The sequence below is a fragment of the Hesperophylax consimilis genome, chromosome 1 (assembly GCF_061612785.1).
Source record: "Hesperophylax consimilis isolate HC1 chromosome 1, BYU_Hcon_1.0, whole genome shotgun sequence".
Lineage (NCBI taxonomy): Eukaryota > Metazoa > Arthropoda > Insecta > Trichoptera > Limnephilidae > Hesperophylax > Hesperophylax consimilis.
This window is the reverse complement of record NC_142836.1, coordinates 39484434-39506342: the sequence shown is the minus strand read 5'-3', so window position 1 is coordinate 39506342 and position 21909 is coordinate 39484434. Positions and strand designations below refer to the sequence as shown.

General features: G+C 34.2%; 1 protein-coding gene across 2 annotated transcripts in view; it reads left to right on the top strand.

Moving 5' to 3' along the window:
- LOC149426868 (protein lozenge-like) overlaps positions 1–21909 on the top strand; it is a 91847-nt gene that overhangs the window by 20103 nt on the left and 49835 nt on the right. For both annotated transcript variants that reach the window (XM_089638907.1, XM_089638915.1), the window contains exons 4-5: positions 12699–12812; positions 20813–21013. In XM_089638907.1, the coding sequence (XP_089495033.1) occupies positions 12699–12812; positions 20813–21013 (315 nt within the window). The remainder of the gene's footprint in view (positions 1–12698; positions 12813–20812; positions 21014–21909) is intronic.

Below are 21909 nucleotides of genomic sequence, written 5' to 3'. Positions count from 1 at the left end.
AATAGCGCGTTTGCGGTTGTGAATCTGTTCACCCCACAACAAGCAGATGAACCCAAGGGTTACGCGGCTAAAGTAGAGTAGTCCAGATTGACCAACTTGGTGGCTAGTTAAACCACTAGCTACTGTTACTAGCACTAATTTTGTTCCTCTTCAACTTATTAGTGGGTAACTGCTAAAATTCAGACTATTTAAATTTACTTTCTCCTTTCTTTTATATTATTTTAATATAATTATATTATTAAATTATGTAAATATCACTCTCTATATTTATAATATCTCCTCATTTGATATAATGGTAAATTGTGCGTTATTTTGCAAGTACCTACTTACTAACTGGCAGTCAGACTTTATACTAAAAACTTTTTTGTTAAACCTAAAACTGGTTTCGAAAAGTTTTAATCACACTTATAAAGAAGTTTAAATTATTGAAGTAGGTATTTTATAATATTTTTGGTCTTTCATCAACAACATCAACAAGATAATATTATGAGCTTTTGAGTGAATCGTCCTTTAATAAAGGCCACGTGTCCTGCATTACGTCCCCTTTTGTTCGTGAACTTATAACCCGTGTTCACCCTTCAATTCACAGACATTGTGTACTTTGCATTTACAATATTTAAATATAATAATAATAATGATTTATTGTCTTCTTTTCTTAGTAAAATATAGAGATAATGATATCCTCACTGGGATCTCCCGTGCTGAGGATTTCATTTACATATTATAATTTAATTATAAGAAAATTAATATTACAACAAAGTACATATGAATCTAATTATGAGTATATATCATGTAGTATAATTTTTTTTTAATAATTTTAAAATAAGTAAGATAGTGTTTTTTTGTATAGTTCAGTTTAGTAGATTCTGTTTTAGTCTGTGTTTGATATCAGTATAATTTTTATTTCAGATCTCCCTATATTAAGTATCCAGCTTTTTCTTTGAGATTTAAATGTTATAATGTTGAGGTTTTTGAGTGAGAGTGGTATTTTATTGTAGAGTTTAATACTATGATATAAGAAGCTTTTTTGCCCAAAAGTTGTATTAGTAGTTATTTGTTGGATAAGTTTTTGACCATGAGATCTAGTGTTTCTATTGTACGTGTTTGTTGTTATTTCTTGGCTTTTGTACTTATGAATGTAAATGAGTGTAGTTTTAGAATATAGTTGTTTGATTGAAATGATGTTAAGATTGGTGAAGATTTCGTCAGTGCTAGTTCTTACAGGAACTTTCAGTATAATTTTCATTATGGCTTTTTGAGTTTTAATTAGTGGATTTAGTATATTTTTATTTGCACTGCCCCATCCGATAATACCGTATTCTAACAGTGATCGGCAGAGAGCCATGTAAATTTTCATTAAGTCTTTTTTAATGAGCAAATTCCTGATAGTTTTGAAAAAATAACTTAGTTTTTTAATTTTATTATCTAAATAGCTAATGTGTTTGGTCCATTTTAAATTTCCACTAATTTTTAGACCCAGATACGTTAAATAGTCAACGTTTTCTAATGAGGGACAATTACAATGCTCATTTAAGTGATGCGGGCTATGAATTTTCAAGTTAAGGTTTTCTTCAGAGTTTTTTGTATTTTTTTTTATTTTTAAAGTGATGAATTTGGTTTCATTAGCATTTAGCACTAATGTAGGTAGTTAGGCCTCCGGGGTCGAGGGTAAGGCTCTTGCCTAGCAATCTGGAAGTCGCGGGTTCAAATCCAGGCGTGCGCAAGTAAATTTTATTTTATTAACTTGTGATATTTCACTCATGTAAAATAATATATATTATGTTTGTGGCACGTTCCAGGGTAGAATGTGCCACAAACATACTCTCAGTATTGCTCTGGGGTAAAATCACAATTCAGAATTGAAACGTTGCTTTAAATGGCTTTAGCCGTGTTCGGTGTCCAGATCTGAATGGTCAGGGACTTCCCCACCTTCCTCTTCCCAATCTCCATCCCTTCTCCACTACCTTCCGACACGCAACATACCCCAATTGGGGATGCCATAGTTTCACAGGCTCCAGACGGTTGTGAGCAGTTGGGACTCTTGTGCGGTATTCATATTAAAAAGGTACATCAAGGACATATTTTTATAAATTGTTGGATCGGTACCTCAGCTCTTTTTTCTCACAATAGATTACGACATGACACCATTTTTTTTCTTATAAGGTAAACAATTTTAAAATAACAAAATACTTTCGGACGTTTTTTACAATTCAATTAAAATTAATATAACAAATCACCTGGTGATACGATTAGATACGATTAGATACATAAAAGTGTTACCGTTTGAGAGATTTGCAGCTGTAGATTTTTACTCAAACACGGAGAAAAATGACTATTACCGATTTATTAAAATTCTATTAAAAACGGGAAAGCACGCCGTTTCCTAATAAACATCTGTGGAAACACTGAACACAATGACAAAATGCGATAATATTAAATTTTTATCGACTTGCCATAATACATTCAAACAGATTTTCTGCATGATTCTAACTTTTTTTATACCTCCGAAAAGCCATAATGACTTGTCTAACTACCAAAATAATCGTATATCAGACGAGCAGGTCTCTATTGACAGTAAAATAAGCGTGTCATCAAGAGAAAAAATAACGTATACGTAATTCTCGTAATAATAAAGCAACGTAGAAACGCAGCGCGTAGACAGTACAGACACGGGTAGACTTCATAAACATTTTATACGCCCAAACGAGTATATTCTCCATGACTAATTTCTTTGTTAATTTAATATTCCTTAATCCCTTATTGTCCCATTCCCTTCCCATCGTTTTGTTGAATTCCGAGCTTTGAAGTCAACCTTTGTTTGCTTTATTACTAATTATCAATCATTATTCTCTCGCGTGCCTTCTATGGCATTTCATTAAACTCATTAAAACGCAATATTCCTAAATGATGTTAAACTTCCTTCTGTAAAAGTGGAGCGCGAGCAATAGCAAAACTTGTGTTCTTGGAAGCCAAACGAAGTAAAGATTGAATTTGCAAAATATTTGTGATGTTCAATATTAAATGCGCAATAATATTCATTAAGAGGAAACAGCGCCTAATAGCAATAATTTATAACTCTTGTAAAAAATGTATTAATTAATATTTTTTAAATTTTATTAAGGCAAGGAAAAAAATGTTTACAGGCTTATTAACCCTCCAGGTTCAAATCCCAATGACACTTGAAATTTCATAGAAGATCTTTTCATGGAATAGCTCCTTAGGTATCTAAATTTCTTATTTTTGAAGAAGTTGTAAAAAAGAAACCATTTTAGGAAGTAGAGAAAAGTATCTTTGAAATGTCAACTGTCTGTCCATCTGTCAAATGTCTTTGAAACTCGGAACAGGCTCAGCCTAGTGAGGTGGATTATACCAAAAAAAATGTATGTTAATTTATTAGTTAATAAATAATAAAAAAATGTTTGTATTTGAAATAAAAATTGATATTTTGACTCAAAACGTTCAAAATTTTGAAAGAATTCGATATTTTGAAAACGTATTCCTTTTGGGTAGAAGATTAGTAAGAAAACTTCACTTTTTATGCCGCTTATACAATAAAAAAACATTTTTTTACATTCATCTTCACGAAAAATCCCGCCAATTTGTAATCATACCTACATTTGACAGTTTTTATGATTTTATCCATGTAATATGATAAACTGAAAAGAATAATTATTTAACTTTCCATACATTCGCCATGGTCAGATCTGTCCTTCAGTCTGTAGAATGAAGGACAGATCTGACCGGGGCGTCCATACATTATTAAATACTTTTATAATGTATGGATAGTTAAATATTTTTTTTACATTCATCTTCACGAAAAAATCCCGCCAATTTGTAATCATACATTTGACAGATTTTATGATTTTATCCATGTAATATGATAAACATTATAAAAGTATTTCAGTATTTCCCCGGTCAGATCTGTCCTTCAGTCTATAATGGAATATGATTTTTGTGGCTAGTAATGTCCTTCCGAGGCATGAAGAGTTTTAAATAGTACAGTAGAATCATTTTAAATATATTCTTGCTTGTTTTATTGTGTACTACGTCATAAGACTACTGCATACCGGGTATTTTAAAATATTTTGGACTAATTTGAGCAACAAATACCTACATTCAAATTGTTCAAAACTACCTGTTAAAATTAATTGATTTCCAATACAAAACTTTTGATACATCGACATTGCGTTTTGGCATAATCCAATACGTGATTTAACTCGTATCCACGAAATTATGAATTAATTAAATCATACAATAACCGATTGCAATGAAAGCTGCATTCAAAGTGTAAAACAATACCACATTATTATTGAAGAGGCTCCACTTTATCCGTGAGCTACTTATGTACGTATGATGTACAAATAATTTGACGCTTCAAATATTAGTTAAAATATTATTTATAATTTCAAGGGAGCCTTTTGAAACTACAGATTGAATTAAATTTGTTCATAAAAAAACATTTGTTCGAATAATTAAAATGTAAACATGTTAGGGTGCCTATAACATTTTTTTAAATATTACATAAGTAAAACATCATCTTTCGTGAGCTTGCTCAATAAGAGCTTTCCCTCTAACATAAAATTGATGCAGCGCTGCTTAGAAAAAGCTCTATTCTATTTTTATTGAGTCCTTAATGCAGAATTGCCCGCGTAAACACCCTTTAATGATGACCGAACAATAAATTACCTGTCCGAATTGTGTCCGAATTTAAAGCTTTCCAATTCTGCCTCGTAGTGGCGCATTGTTGGATTCATATAGAATGTTGCCAGGCCGCAAATTGGCTTTCATATTTTATATGTAGCGGATGTCATCGGTTCTGTGTTGGAAATGCACGTCGCCCCACAGGTACCTGTTCGGAAATAGCTAATCAATGCGAATGTGTGGCAACACTAGAGCAGATAGCGCGACTTACGGTGGCTCGGGAAATTAAGATACTAGATATGAACGCTATTCTGACTCTCCCGTTGTCCACCAGGTGTTAATTGAAGGGTGGGTGAGTAGTGGTGGCTATTATCGAGAGATTCAAATACCCCTTTGATTATTTCTAATGCATGTTAAAAACGTTTTCCTAGATTTACCTATTTTCATAGTTAACCTTTCTCACATAACTTCATACTTCCATATTTAAATTGTCCCATAACATTAAATTGCTCTGGAAAATGATGTACCTACCTAAGAAGGAACTTGTATGAAATTCCTTCTACAAAAAAATAAATTATACAATAATAATAATAATTAAGTGTTCCTTCCGGCATGTGTGTGCAACAATTTACCTACAATATGTAAAAGGTAAGAATATACAAACAAAGAATTTTTTTTTTCTAAATAAATATAAATATAATATTGAACTTTAATTCCTTATCAATTGATTGAATAAAACACTAGTGTTGCTCTGTAAAAACAAATACAAAAAACGACATTAAAGTTTATTGAATAAGTTTATTTTTAACGATTGGCTTAGTTTGGTTTGGTTACTTCAATCATGTAAAAAATCTGACGCAACATCGCCATCTTGATTTTCGTTCTGTTTTGTTTTCCACGTAGTGTATCATCTGTCAGTTCAGAAGCTCTGCTTTTTCGGCAACGCGGAACGCGAACCAAATAAATTTCCTTAACATATATTTTCACGGAACAACAAAAATAGACGTTAATGATCTTTGTATAGCATTTGAGATTGACGAGGTCAATAAATTTCTCCAGTGTCTTCTTCTTCGATGGCGCTACAGCCCATATCGAGCTTTGGCCTCCTGCAACAGTCGCCTCCAACTCCTCCTGTCCTCAGCGGCTGACTTCCAGTTTGTCACCTGGAGAAGCTGTGCTGCATCCCCTCTTACCTCATCTTCCCACCTCAGTCTGGGTCTTCCCACTTTTCTCTTTCCACCTGGGTGACCAGTCAGAATTCTTTTTGGGACGCGTGTATCCGGCATTCTCTGTACATGACCAGCCCATCTCAGCCTGAGGAGTCTCATGTGTGCAGAGATGCTAGGGGCCTTATATATATCGTACAATTCTCTATTGTGCCGGATACGCCACTGTTCGTCCTCTTTCACCGGTCCACATATTCTTCTCAGCACCTTTCTTTCAAAAGTATCCAGCATTTCAGCCATCTTTACTGTCAGTGTCAGCGCCTCACATCCATATGCCAATACAGTTCTTACAATGGTCTTATATATGGTTATTTTGGTTTTTCTGTGGACACTACGTGACTTAAACACTGGCACCAAAGAGAAGTATGTTTTGTTGGCTGCTGTGATTCTTCTTCTGATTTCTGCTGGATCCTCATTGTTCTCTGTCAGGCTGGAGCCCAGGTAGGTGAATTGATCGACCACTTCGTATGAGTAGTTGTCTTTAAATAGTGCACTACTTCTTCTTCTGTGCGAAGGGTTCCTGCTCTGTACCATCATTTTTGTTTTGTCACCATTAACTCGCAGTCCTACTTCCCGCGCCGCTATTTCTAAAGGGTCGAAGACCTCCTTAATGGCTGAAATTGATCTTCCGACAATGTTGATGTCATCCGCATATCCGACAACTTGACTGCTCTTGAAACAAATATTGGAGCCAGTGTCTATTAGTGTTTTTCGTATTACATGTTCGAGCACAATGTTGAAGAGAGTGGGAGCCAGACTGTCCCCCTGTTTAAGTCCCTGTGATACTGTAAATAATATAATAATAATTTCTCCAGTGTGCCAACTCGAATTAAGAGATGGATTCTATTATTTTTTTTAAATTCTTACCCTAGGGTCGTGCCATAACATTACTCATCGATCTATATTTTTTAACATTACATAATACTTTATTATTTTAAGGCGAAATTTCATTCTAATACGTTGACATTATGTGTTAATGTTTTTGTGATTTCCATTTAATTAATTTCGTTCAGTATTCAAATAATGATCTACAAATAGTCGCTTACTAAAATACGGAGAACACCTACTGATAAAAAAATATTGATATTATTTTAAGAATCTCTTCAAATTATTCGTAATCCGGTTAAAAACGGGATATTAGGACATTAATAAATGAATGGTAGGTTTCCTGATAAACTGTTAGTTAAATACTAACGTATTATCACAATGTCGGAACACGTGTTCATAAACATCATAATATTTCCTCGTTTCGACATTACATATTATCAAGGCAAATTCAGGGGCATAAACACGTGTTCCGATGTGTTGGGAATTTACTAAAAGTTTTTCAGAAAAAAACTGTTTTTAACTAGATTACCAATAATTCGAGGAGATTTTTAATCAATTAGCAATAGGTACTCATTTTTCGCTTTCCACGCGAGCTGAAATATGTTGTAGGAACTATCTACGTATATGAACCTGATCCGTGTATCCTTGTATATGACATCTGTAATTTCTTCTCCGTTGCTTTCAGACTAGCGTTGATACGAATCTTTATCGATAAAATGTGGATCGATACACTCGGTTTGCATAATATGAACTGACATGCATGTAATGATACGCCTATATCCAGCATTTTATTGCGCCCTATAGAGCGATGTTCTGATGTCATTTTATGTTTAATCCTGTAAGTTGGCAGATGCGAACATTTGCCATGCAAACGTTGTTTACGTGTCATTATATATCTTAATTTAAAAGCGTATCGTAAAAATATTAAAAGGCTATTCGGCGTTGTTGCAATAAAATATCTCTCGCGTTTTATTGCCCACATAAGGAGAAACAATCCCTTCACGTCACCCTGGACAGGTAGGTTCGTAGCATGGCAGGATGCTCCAGAGTATTGGGTATATGTATATTGGGTATACTACGTAGTATATAACATTGAATGGTGTAAAGGTCCTGATAGCCTCGCTGCACTAAACCTGTCAGCGGAGAAGCCTTCAAAGGTGGCCACTGGCCATGCTCACTTTTTCACATCATTTTAATCGGTAAACTAACACCATTTACGATAATTTTGACGGAATTGTGTAAGTGATGTTGAAGCTAATCACAAATATACTCGTGACAAGTAGACGAATAATTAATATTTCAAAAGTTAATCAAAGCTGTGATTCAGCACAAGAGTTCCAATGGACGGTAGTCAAAGATGTTCCCATTATTTGAAAATATTTTGACAAAGTTTAGAAGCTGAAATGAAATGTACAGAAGTAAATCATCGCTACATTTCAAAATGGTGTACTTTTACCACAGCGATTGTGTTTCGATCAGGAACGAGTTGAGAATAATTTAATATATTCACCTACCTTAAAAACAAAATCTTTATGTTAAAAAATATGAAATAAATAGTTAGATTCATTTTTTTTTTATAAAAAATGGATTAATTAATATGTATTTGGCAAGCAAACGCCAGGTTTGGAACACGTGACATCTGGGTTCAGAATCATAAAACTGCGGCACTGTCATGGAGGTCATCAGGTCATTATTCAAACAGTAATCACAGAAAACGTCATTCAATATTTTTTATTTTCATAAAAAACGTTTCAACATCGACGCACTCTAAAGTTCACACTGATGTGGGAAGTGTAAAAATAACGAGATTTTGATGTTATTTAGACAAGTATTATTTTAAAAAGCGCCATTATAACAAATGAAAGAACACAATGACCACTTGCGGTAGATACTCTATATTATATATTATACTCTCTAGACATTTGACATATATGGTACCTGACGGATATGATTCAGTAACTGTAACTTCATGATGGCTGAAAACAAACATCTGGAATTCTACCACCCGCACATTTGACAAACGCAGAAGTTAATTATGTTATATTATAAATTAATGTTGATTATCTTTTGATTTCTCTATAAATTGACACAAGTGAAAGAGTGACAAGTCTCAGAATTTCTCAGGTGTGGAATGCCCTTCAAAATAAATGTTATTTTATTTAACGACTTAGTACGTTCCCTTTGACGGCTCTCCCAGCCCGGGCCGTATTTCACAATGTCCGCCCCTGAACTCTTCATATCAATATTAACGATTGTGAATATTTCACAATTTAATTTATGATCTGCTAATATACGTGAAATGTGATTCTTTAGCCCGACTATGTACCCACGCCATACAATCTCCCTACAGGGGTCGGCAGCCGTTGGGCTGAGAACTGTTTTAAACGATTTCATACTATTCTACAATCAAGCCATATCTCAAATCTTAAACTTGTCTATTCATGAGGATTCGACTTTATTCGTTTAATTTTGGAAATGTGATGTTATAAATACAAAATTATTACCTACAATACTTTCGGGAAATTTCCACTGTTAGCGATAATTTTCAAGAAAAGGAAAAATCTTTAAAAAATGTAGCAATCAGGTATAAATAAAAACGATAAGTGAAGATAAGCTCCCCCGTACCCAATTTCTACCGATTTATAATAAGTTTTTCCCTAACTCTTTAAGTTTTTAGGTTTAAAAATATAAAATATATGTTATTTTTTTATAATTATATGAAATTCCCTCCATAGAAAAAAAATCGCAAAGTAAGCTCCAAAAATTATTAAAAACACGTTTTGTTCTGTTATTTAACATATTATAGGCTTTAAAAAAATCAGTGTTTCTTTAAATGCAACTATAGCATTTGTCGAGAGAATTTTGCTCTATTTCAAACGAGTCGTGTTTTATTAAATATTTTCACAATTTTCGCTTCATTATTATCATTTTTTAATATTCACATTCATATTTACATATCTCCATTTCATACCATTTTTAAACGCTTACTACGGGGCATTAATGTTATCAAAGTTATTTTAAATAAAGAGTAAGAAATTTCCTATCTTTTTGTGCAAAATAAACTTATTTATAGTGAATAAATTCATATGCCTAATGATTTTAAAAAATACATATTATAATACAGTTAATGTACCTACTACGAGATTGTTAAAAAGTATCGAGTATTTAATCGTCGTTTAACGAAGAAATGTATAGTATTACATATTATGTAGTATCATAAAGACATTTTTTAATACATAATTTAGCTCCAGTTGTAAACAATAGTACCTAATGGTTTTCTTTATTTGCACAGGTGACCGCAGTTAATTCATTGAATGAAGAAAAATGTCACGATTGGACTTACTCACTTTATTACATTTATGGTTCAGAGTGCTTAAAAATATATTATTATTTTTTGTACCCATGTCAGTTAAACTGAGCCACCGCTAAGTTAAAATTCAATCTACTACTTAGATGTTACCGACGCGGCTGAACGTAATTTTCGCTCAGCGGTAACCTCACACATTTTTTATACTTGTTGAACTCCCAAAGTTACTTTCAAACAGTTTTTTTTTGTTTTATTGTTTATAATTATGGTTTCCAAAGTGTCATAAAATTAAATAAATGTATCTATTTTATCAAAAAATTTGGGAAACGGGTAAAGGTACCGCCGCCCGGGAACCATTTGTTAGTTACCCAACACCCCTGTCATAGGTAGCCTCGAGTGGTTTGCTACGTATTTTGAGTTAGCAGGGTTGCCAGCGTTCATGGGTGAGGTTTGTCTAGGTAGGCGGTGGAACTACCACCTTCTGCGTGGCGAGCCGGATCGTGACAGACTGGTTGAGGGAGACCTATGCTCTTTCTGGCCGGACTCTCTCGATCCATCGCCTTGCACCGCAGTGGGAAAGATAGATTCATACGTCCGTCAATCTGGACACACCAGATTCCTACCAACTCCTCATCCCTTTTTTCTTCCCATGACTTCCTCTCCTTCCTTTCTCTAAAAAGACTCTCCATGCAGCATCTCCAAAGATGCCATAGGGCTTGAGGGATTTTTTTAGGCTAATGTAAAAAAAAACATTTATTGTAAAATAAAATATCTCTCAACATTCCCCGCACCTAAAGGGTTCTCGCAGTCGAGTTCGGAACAATGGATGTCCATCATAAAATATATATGTGCGTTCATAATGTAGTCCATTAGTATAAAACTATGATTTATACATAGACCGCAAGATGCAACTATGTTCCACAAGAAAATAAACACTGAGCTTGCGGGCTGCCATCAAATAAATACCTACGGCACAATAAACTACATTTATAAGGTGAAAACTATACTTGGCTTGTTTCACAATAACATTCTAAATATATGATTGTTTAGCCTTTTTACATAATTGGTGTTATACATATATCGAATTGAACACAGAAATTTATTGAATTAGTTTGTTTAAGTTCAAAAAAATACACATTTGAAAAAATATAAAATAAAATCTGTTCTGGATCAAATTAACTCAAGGCAGCCAATTTATCAGGACACTATTTTTTTAGAAAGACAAATATTCGTGGATTACGAATAACCTGACAATATTTGAAAATCTCCTCCTACCACCACAGTAAGCGGAAAATGTTACTTTTGTCGTGATGGAGAACTATGGTTATCGATGACAATGCATTCAATCAACTTTTGGTGGTACTCATGTACACATACGCGCGCACGAACGCATTTTGGTGGCAATGACGTACACACATAAGGACATATACGATTTTCTGATGACATTATACCAGTTATATAAAATAATGTCGGTCCTAGCCAATTGGCGAGGTTGGTAGAATTGCCGACTCCATTTCCTGGGTAGTAAGGTTCAATCCTGAATCAAACCAAAAAAATATTTTGAAACAGATGTATTTTAATATATTATAATAAAACAAATAAAAAACTTTGGGTATTTTAGTAAAAAAAACTTTGGGTTGTTTTTTTTGACACTGACAATGTTTTCCTATTTTGACTTATCTAGTAATGGTTGTACTGATGGCAACATTATACAGCATCACGCTCGTGTGATACAATGTACCTACCTATGTATAGTTTTATGTTATTGACCGAAGACCTGGTGTTACGATGTGATTGCAAAGTTCAACCTTAATATATTTGCAACCAAAAAGATGACATCCAAAATATATGGGAATTAGGATATTGTTAGTAATTCTTAAATTGAAATATGAACTCGATGAAAATGACCGAATGTAATTAGGTCTTAATCTCTCACGAATGTAATTAAATGTAAATATCTTGATAACGTAATCAGGTGTTAATATCTTGAGAATTTAATGAGGTGTTAATATTTCGATATTGTAATTAGGAGTGAGAATCTTGAGAATGTAATTAAATGTAAATATCTTGATAATGTAATTAGGTGTTAATATCTCGAGAATGTAATTAAGTGTTAATATCTCGATATTGTAATTGGGTAATAATGGGGTATTTTTATAAAATATGAATACAGTTAAAGTATGTTGATGATTTAAAGTTTATTTTTCTGATTCTGACGATTGTATAAAAAATGTATAGTTTTAATATTGCATTAATAATGATTGGGTTTAAAAACCACGCATTACGAAACGGTTCCAACTGGCTACAACTGGAAACCGCCACTCTTTGGTAAGACGGCTGTCATCTACGTTGCCCGGTGTGACGTCAACAATGCCGATTTCACAAATAAATTTGTCGTTTTGGGGGCAAATAAAAAATGGTAAATTTTAAATCGTTATAGCTCATTTATTCCTCAACATAAAAATAATATCAAAATACCGTCATACTTATAATTTTATCTTTATTTTTTCTAAAATTAAGAAAAACTGTGAAGATACCTTATTGGTAGAGCCGTACGCGGTAAGACTGGAGGATCTGAAAAATAAATTGGCGGAAACTGTGTAACTTTATGAACGTTGAATGATTCTGTTCAGATTATTCAGAGTAACGTAAAGATTTTAGAATGGTTTTTATATGTATTTTATTGTTTATTTCAGGAAAAAGCTTTTCAATAACCATCACAGTTTTAACCAACCCGCCGCAAGTCGCCACCTATCAAAAAGCCATCAAAGTCACTGTTGACGGACCACGAGAACCCAGATCGAAAACAAGTGAGTCAATTTTTATTTTATTTTAAGTAACTTAATGCTTTAAAATGTTTAATAAATGGTTTTGCAGCGTTAGGGGTTAAACTATTTGATGACTATTAATACAAAGGGCACACAAACTCCAACGGCTCGGAGGGCTTTGAAGCAGAGAATGGACGGTTATCTCGAGAGTATTTCCTCCTGGGGTAAAAATAATCTCGTCGAATTTAATGTTTCAAAGACCCAATCCTGTCTGATTACGTCTAAAAGGGATCCAAATGATAATCTAGTCTCCTTCAACGGAAGCAATCTTCCGAACAGGCCTTCCATTGATATGCTTGGTGTAACTATAAGTGACCAGCTCAGGTACGGGGGCTCCATCGAAGCTAGAGTAAAGTTGGCCTCTCAGAAGCTGGGCGTACTGTACAGGGCCCGCAGATACTTTAATAGTACACAACTGCTCACCCTGTACAAATCGCAAGTGCGCCCTACTGTCGAATTTGGCAGCCATCTCTGGTCTGGAGCCCCAAAATACCTGAAAAAACCCTTGACTCTGTGCAGAAACGGGCGGTCCGTTTGATAGATTCCCCAATCTTAACAAACGGACTGCAATCTTTAGAGCACAGGCGTCAGGTAGGTATGCTGTCCTTGTTCTATCGGTATTACAATGGAAGATGCTCTGAGGAACTAGCGTCATTGATCCCTTCGGCACCGGTGCGTAGTCGGGATACACGCCAAACGCGCGCCCAACATTTGTACACAGTTGACACTTGTCACATGAGAACGGGTCGCTTCTATGATTCGTTCTTAAGTTCAACAGCTCGGCTGTGGAACGAACTGCCGGCCTCTGTGTTTCCTCCCTCCTACAACATGGGACTCTTCAAGACCCATGTTCACTCCTTCCTCTCCACAAAAAGACCCTCCACACAGCATCCCCAAAGATGACATAGGCCCTGAGGGAAATTATTTTCTTCAGGGCCTCCTGTGTGGAGTAAATATAAAAAAAAAAAAAAAAAAAAAATACGAACAACGATCATTCAAATTGGTGAAGGAAAAAAAAACCGACAAACTGACTTCGGTATCTCCCAATTGGAACTAAGTTAGTACGTGGTAGGTACCTACCGAAGAGCATGATAGTTTAATCACAAAATTTCCAGTACCTACTTAACTGAATTTCGTCCCATATTCACAAGTCGAGTAGGTAGGTACTGGCACAGGCAGTAGGCAGCAGTCAACCTCCATAAGCCACACATCAGAATGCCACTCGGCGTACGGTTTCCCACACTGATAAATAAATGTTATCGTAACTAATTTGTGATTGTTGTTTTAAAATACGTACCTACTCGAAAAATCTCTCGTGTGGTATCAATGGTCATATGCTTTTTGTGTCCACTGTTCAAATTGTGTGATGTTTCAATATCACGTATTAATCTTATTTAAATTTGACAAATAGCTTATCTGTTTGTACGTCAAATTATTTTGTAATGCTTTTGGGGCAACAGGATTTTTTTTGGTTCAGATTAAACAAAACTGTTTTCCTAAATGCTTTTGTAATACTATGCAGTATGTGTAGATATGTAAAAAAAAGAATTGAATTTGCAGGCATGTGATGTCATATTCCTTTTGAACATATCATTGGCCTACTTTTACCTTGATTAAAACTATAATACTTCTGGCGTACTTTTAATACCTACCTTCTGTATTATTATACACTAACCTCGAAATCTGTGGGCGAATAATTAGTAGGTAATACTATCTACTTATAGTCCTGTCATCCAGCTGTCTTCCGAGGGATTGTGATATCCGTTGTTCCTTAATTAAATTACGGGTACACGGAGAAAAATTAGCATCGCTAATTTATTAAGAATCGCTTCAAATTATTCGTAATCTGGTTAAAAACGGGATTTTAGGCCCTTAACGATTGAATTGATAGGTTTCCTGTTAAGCTTTTGGTAAAAGAGGAATATATTATCACTTTGTTCCGACATTTCCGTGTTCATAAAAATCATAATATTTTCGCATTTCGTCATTAAAGGCAAATGCAGGTGCATGAACATTATATTAGGAAAGTACTAAAAATTTATCAGGAACCGGCTGCCAATCCCGTTTTAACCGGAATTCTCATTTTTCTCCATGTATCTGTTGCCTTCACGAACATTTTTTTATTTGTATTTTTTTAAAAGATTTTTTGACATTGGTTATGGAGTGAACCTTGTTTCCCATAATAATTTTAGTAAGTACTTACTTAAATTTAAATTTCCAAAAGAGTCATTATGCATTATATACCTACGTGTATCAACTTTTCAACTTTATTTTTAATTTAAATTTTAAATTACTCATATACTTTAATACTACATACCTGTGAGGGAATTTTCATCAATGTAATTACAGACGATATTCTTTATGCGGCTGTTATTAAAATTGGATCAACTTAATTATCAACAATTTACAACTATAGGTACCATTATACAATCCTATACGCCTAGAATCTGTGACCCACAATAACGATAAACACGTCCTTCTTTAACACGATGAACAGCGGAAGTTAATTATGTAAAATATATCCACTCGCTAAGTAATTTCCAAACAAGCCCTGCTTTTCAGGTAAAATATTAACAATAACAATGATAATTAGTGTGTCGGTCCAAGTTCCCGCAATTCGGGCACGAGGTAAAAGGTGTGAGACGTCCGGCATGGCTTGCGTGCAATTTCGGCACTTCACGCATTATTCTTCCAGGTAAAAAGAAAAAGAGCGACGGGCCCGGAACCAGGATTGGTATACGTGAAGAGTTGCACTGTGCGCAGGCGTGTAATGTTGTTCTTGCGTATTTGACGATCATCGAGATCCAATGATGCATGTTAATTACAACCGATCTTCCTACTAACTTATAGATGTCAATCTATTCTTGTAACAACCAAATATAGGAGTGAATTATCATTGAGGTGAATAGTTGCATTTGTAATTTTTGCACGCTTTTAGCTAAGTACATTGCACCATGTGCCTACACACAGTGCATCTAAACAATTGACACAAGTGACAGTAGAATAGTTTGGTATTATTATGGTTATTTAAAGTATCGTGATATGTTATTTCATAGGTTGGTTAAGTGCCCTTTAGGTGATATTATATGAAATAAAATCTACAATAGGTAAGTACTTACCTACCCCAATTTTCAGTTTATTACAGAATAAAACCTTTTGGTTCACATTTTGTACCACCGCGAAAAAATATTTAATCATATTATACAACTTTTTGAAATGGAAAAAAATATGTATTCCCATTCCTTAGACATTTTCAAATAAAGTAAATTTTCCCAGACAGCTTCACATCCACAGCATCAAAACATTTATCTTTTCGGGTAATAATTACCAAACGAAAACGTTTATTCATGGAAACTTATTATAAATAAAAAATATATATCACTGTACACCATGATTATTAAAGGGGAAACGAGATATTGGTTTAATAAACTTTGACTATTTGTCATTTTAACGTATTTTCCCTGAATGCCTCCCCCCAGCCCTGGCAGGATGTTATGATGTGCGCAGGCGCCATATGTCAGGCCATACAGGGTGCAGGGTAGGTACTGGGTGGCCCGGGGGCAGGGCCATTCACTGCTAATATTTTAATAGCTCGGCCAATTTGTGCGAGTGCCTTAACAAAAGGAGACACCCATTACCCTGCCCTTCAAATGGAGCAACAGGAAATCTTTCTCGTTGTATTGTGCCCCGGTACCTATATTACTGCATCAGGTTTCTTGGCATCACGCCAAGTGGAGCTTAGGATATACAGACTTAAATCCATTTATTGTAATAAATTGCTAGTAATTACATGTTTTCAAATGTTTAAATATACCATCTTAAATTACTTTTATTGTCAATGTTAATGTTGTGTCCCTACAGGCAAATAATTATATAAAATCACCCCTTATCATGTTAACATTAAAGCGATGCACTACGTCGTGTAATATTTTAAATTGAGCAGCTATCAATAACAACCCTTACGTAGATGGCGATAAGGTTTAAATTCCTGCTTAACACCATCCGCCTGTTTTGATTTATGCAAGAAAAAAACATGTCCAAAAAGTGCCTTTTATTTTATTTTGTGGATGTTCAGGCATAAATATTTAATTTTTTTTAACATTTTATAGATAACTTAATTTGCCACATTATACAATAAAATCATAACCGAAAATGGGTTCAGAATTAGGAGATTTTGAACTTTAAAGCAGTTTTCACAGTTCTTTACATTATTTTTTTCTGGGCTTATAAAAATATTAATCTAAAAAATACTCGATTATTTCAAAGGCCAAGATGTATTCTACTCGCAGTATTTAATAAAAGCATCTGAAACATTTCTAGGCGACCAAATTTCTAGACGACCAAACCAAAAACACATGATTTTGAATTACTACGTATGGCATCGCCTTAATAATAATACACAAAAATCTTAAATTTTACACGGCGCAAGTTTTAGTAGTATAAACCTTTAAATATTATACATTTAAATGAAAATTAGTATACACCACATTTTTTAATTTATTTTTATTGTTATTTAATCCAGCACGACTAGTAGGTTAGTGCAATCCCAGTTATCCACATTACATGATACATATCTCGTACAAGAGAAAACAAGAACAGTGACAAATAAAAATAATATGAAGAAAAAAAAAACAATTCAACATGTTTCAAAACCAAAAGTTTCTTCTGTAAGATTCAAAGTATGTATTTTATTTACTATCAAAGATAGATATTTCTAGAACTTACAGACAAAGGCGGTTTTTCTCCAGGTTCTACCATTTTTCTTTAATTTACCAAACATAACCCTATATAATCGTTTGTAACTTTAGTTAAATTAAATTTCACGATAATGTCATTCAATGACATTTATCATGTTTCCAATATTCCTCTCCTGGTTTATCATTTGAGTAAATTTTTTCGATAGGTATCTCAAATTTAAGCACACTTGGGCGAGTCCATTTTTATGTTTTTTTTTAATACCTCCATGTCAGTTTGTAAAATTTTGTAAATCGAATACAAATAAAATAATTGGGTAAGTCCATTTTTAAATTGCCCGAGTCAATGACAGTGGCATTAACGCTTTTAAATCACTTCCCGGTAAGATACCGGGAAAATGTAGGGCGTTTGTTCATAAAAAACTATACGTGTTTACACAAAACAATAAAAAATGCACACTTTTTCCACATTTATAAATTTTGTTAACAGGAGTTATGTGAGAATTTAGAATCCCCAAACAACTCTTGTCGAACACTCCTTGCATCATTCACACTCATACATACTCTCTATTATTCTCACTCTTGACATAATATTTTTTATTTATTATATATATTTACCTTATTTTGCATATTTTTTTCTTTATATGGCAGACATAACAACAAATAAGAATAAAATATCAAACCATGCAACATAATATAATATCAAAGATTCCAGGTGGATATTACGAAAAACATTAAACGGTGTTTAAATGAAAAAAAAAACAGAATATAATAATATTTGTATTATTTATTTATATATACCTAAAGAGGGAAAATAGTACCTACTGTGACTAGTGTGTAAATAATACTGGAAAATTGAACATCCCTCTGAATTATGACATGGTAATTAGTAATTACGAAAATACCGTTTTAAGCGATCATTGTTGATAATATTGCAGTAGTTATTTTCTGCACGCTACCAAATAATTTAGTTTAGTTTCCGCATTATGCGTTCATATTAACCATTATCCCTCCGTGGTGGTCAATTTATTGTAGGGTGTCCCAAATGAAGTTCTCGTGATGAAAACCTTTATTTTGGTTTTGGCATTTTCCAATACATTTCAAGAAGCAAATAGTATTTTGTTATTATTGTTTATTGCTATTAATATTTTTTTTGTTCATTGTTCTTTAAAAATATTATCATATTAAAGGACAATAATATAGCAGTTTGTCGGCAGGATTTTCAATTAACTACTTGCGTACGCCGGGATTTACACCCGCGACATCCAGATTGCTAGTCGAAATCCTCACCCCTCGACCACGATTCGATTCTCGATTCTCGACGAAGACAGTCCACTCGAACAACGAGTGGTTCGACCCACTCGTTGTTCGAGTGGAATGACTTTTGACGTTTGGCGTATGTAAGTATGTACCTTTGACGAGACTCAAGAATAAAAATGTTGACCAATGAATGTGCTTTCGACGGTGATCGTGAGCGGCCTGGATTGGAGAATCGATAGGTTAATAATTGGTGATACATTGGTACTAGTTAACTACGATTATGTGTATGGCTACTATACTATATAGATGTTACTTTTGAAGCTGTCATTTTTTGACATTTGATAAGTAGAAACTACGCCATTAATAAAAATGAACGATACACGCTTCAACAACACATTGAAATTATTAAAATTCACTTGAGTGAATCAAATGTAAATCATCTTGAGTGATGAGGCCCATTTCTACCTCGGTGGCTTCGTCAACAAGCAAAATTGTCGCATCTGGGTTATTGTTGAAAAACCTCTCTATCCTCAACTGTCAATCTGTTTGGTGCGGTTTATGGTCCAGCGGAGTTATTGGACCTTACTTTTTCGAAAATGAGGCTGGAGCAACAGTTACGGTGAATGGATTGCGCTATCGAGAGATGATTAATGATTTTTTACTGTCGAAATTGGATGGTATTGATCTGGACAACGTTTAATTTCAACGATACGGCGCTACGTGCCACACAAGCAACGAAACCATTGATCTTTTACGATTGAATATCAAAATAACACCTCTTAGTGGAAAACCCTGTATTTACCTCCTCGGTAGGATATGCATTGTTTCTATGGTACACAACAATAAAACAATCACAGTAAAAAAGGGATTGGTAGATACTTTGGTTTATACTTCTCATATACAAGCAAAAACTTAAAACACAAATAGAATAATGGGAAGATCTCTCAATCGGGGGATTAATTCGTAAAGCGTTTGTTCAAAATATGTGACTTGTTGTGCGAATCCTGAGAACCTTTAATAAATGTCGGTTATTTTTGTGAATACTTGCGTAAAACTAGTCCTTTGACAAACGAAAATCGGGTGTAACGTTCCTTCCTTAGAGATGTGTGCTGAAAATGAAAACATGTGTGCGGATAATTTTTAACAGGTATGCGGCCGCACCCCCGCACACCTAAGAGAGAAAATTGCTTAGGTGCCATTATTTGAGCACAATATCTGACTCTAATTATTGGCAAATCATATTTTTTTAATTACCTGGTAAAATTATGTATATTTTAGACACGTTCCACTCCAACATTTGGGGTCCGTATTTATTGCTGGGTATAATATTTTGGTACGAGTATGTCTTCATTCTTTGTGAACCTAGTCAAATATTGTAACGTTATTTCTTTAAATAAGTAAATATGTGCTCATAATTTACATGTTTTGCGATCCATTTTTTATTTATTTTTTATGATATTCATTAAATTTTATGCAAGGAAGCTTTTGAATATCCAACTAGGAAGGTTTCCCGTTTTGGGACAGTCAAATTAACAGGTTTCAAATTATCCTAGAGGTATACAGGTATACATTTAAGAATAGAGAAAATTAGTATGTAAATCGAAGATTACATTTTTTAGAAATGTTTCGGAATCAGTCCTGCCTAGATCTAATAACCATTTTGTTATTTTTGGACCGAAGGATGACAATTCACACAGTTTCAGTTTTGAGGGTATTTTATTATATATTTTAGGACCGAGATATGAGAATAGTTTTTGATAAGCCGCTGTGTTGCTCGTTGGAACGGAAAGGTATAAATAAAATAATTTTTCTACCGATCCTACTGATCCGATATGCTAGAGAAAAAAAAACAGTTATTACATGTAAATTTTGAAAGCGCTACTTACTAATAAATAATGACATAAAAAAGTAACTCTTTTTAATTTTTTTCACTTATTTATTTGAAATTAACCGTTTTCGTAATCCAGTTTTGATTAAAATCATAATGCTTTCACTGTGTATCCGTCTATATCTTTTTTGTATTTGAAGCAGACGAGCTGGGCAACCCGCTGTGGGCCGGGCAGGCCAGCGTGCCCGGGCAGCTCCGGGGCCTGGTTTCCTCGCAGCCCCCGTCCGCCCCCCGCCACCCCCAGCTCCACTACCCCGAGCACGCCTACAGGCGGCGCCTCCCCTCGCAGGGCTCGCAACACTGCCAGGACTACAAGCCCAACGCCAATATACAGCCCAATGGTGAGTGCAAATAATATCTGAACTAAACCCGTGACTATCTGCAATTTTTAGAGCACATGCATCAGATGAGAATGTCAGTCAGTCCTTGTTCTAACCGTACTTCACGGAAACATACCAAACGCGCACTTATCGTTTGTACACTGTTGACATTTGTCATATCGTTTCTACGACTCATCCTCGAGTTCAACAGCTCGACTGTGAAATGATTTGCCGGATTGTGTGTTTCCTCCTTGCTACAACATTGGTCTCTTCAAGACCCATGTTAACTCCTTCCTCTACTGAAAAAGGTCCTTCACACACTATCCCCAAAGATAACATAGGCACTGAGGGAAATTATTCATGTCTCATGTTAATGTTAAATACATGAAAATATATGTTTTTTAGCGAGTTATAAAGATTGAAAATACCATATGACATCAAAACATTAACTATTATCAACATATCAAATCTTTGCTAAAATAAACCGAAACAGATACATTTTTCATTAAAGTCCACAGTCATCTGCAGGAAGTAATATTGATTTTTTAAGAAAGATAAACATTCCCGTTTTAATTGAACACACTACACCTGGCTGGGACCCAAACGCGGTGTAAACTCAGCCATTTGGCTTAAAACTTCCAGTGAAAGTCTCATATTTTATTATATTTTTTTGTTTTCGTTTAAACTATCGTTTCTTTATTTTTATTTGACTTTATTGATATATTTTATCTTAGAAGAAAATTTATACCTTCATACTTATTTTATCGTACCATATAAATGTTATAATATCAACAATAACACCCACGCACAGGCTTTCCCTTTGTGGGATTTGTTGCTACGTACTACACTGTATTTTTATTTGTATAACTGTTCAATGTTGTATCAAAAAAAAGTAACAAGTTAGTAATCTGCACTAA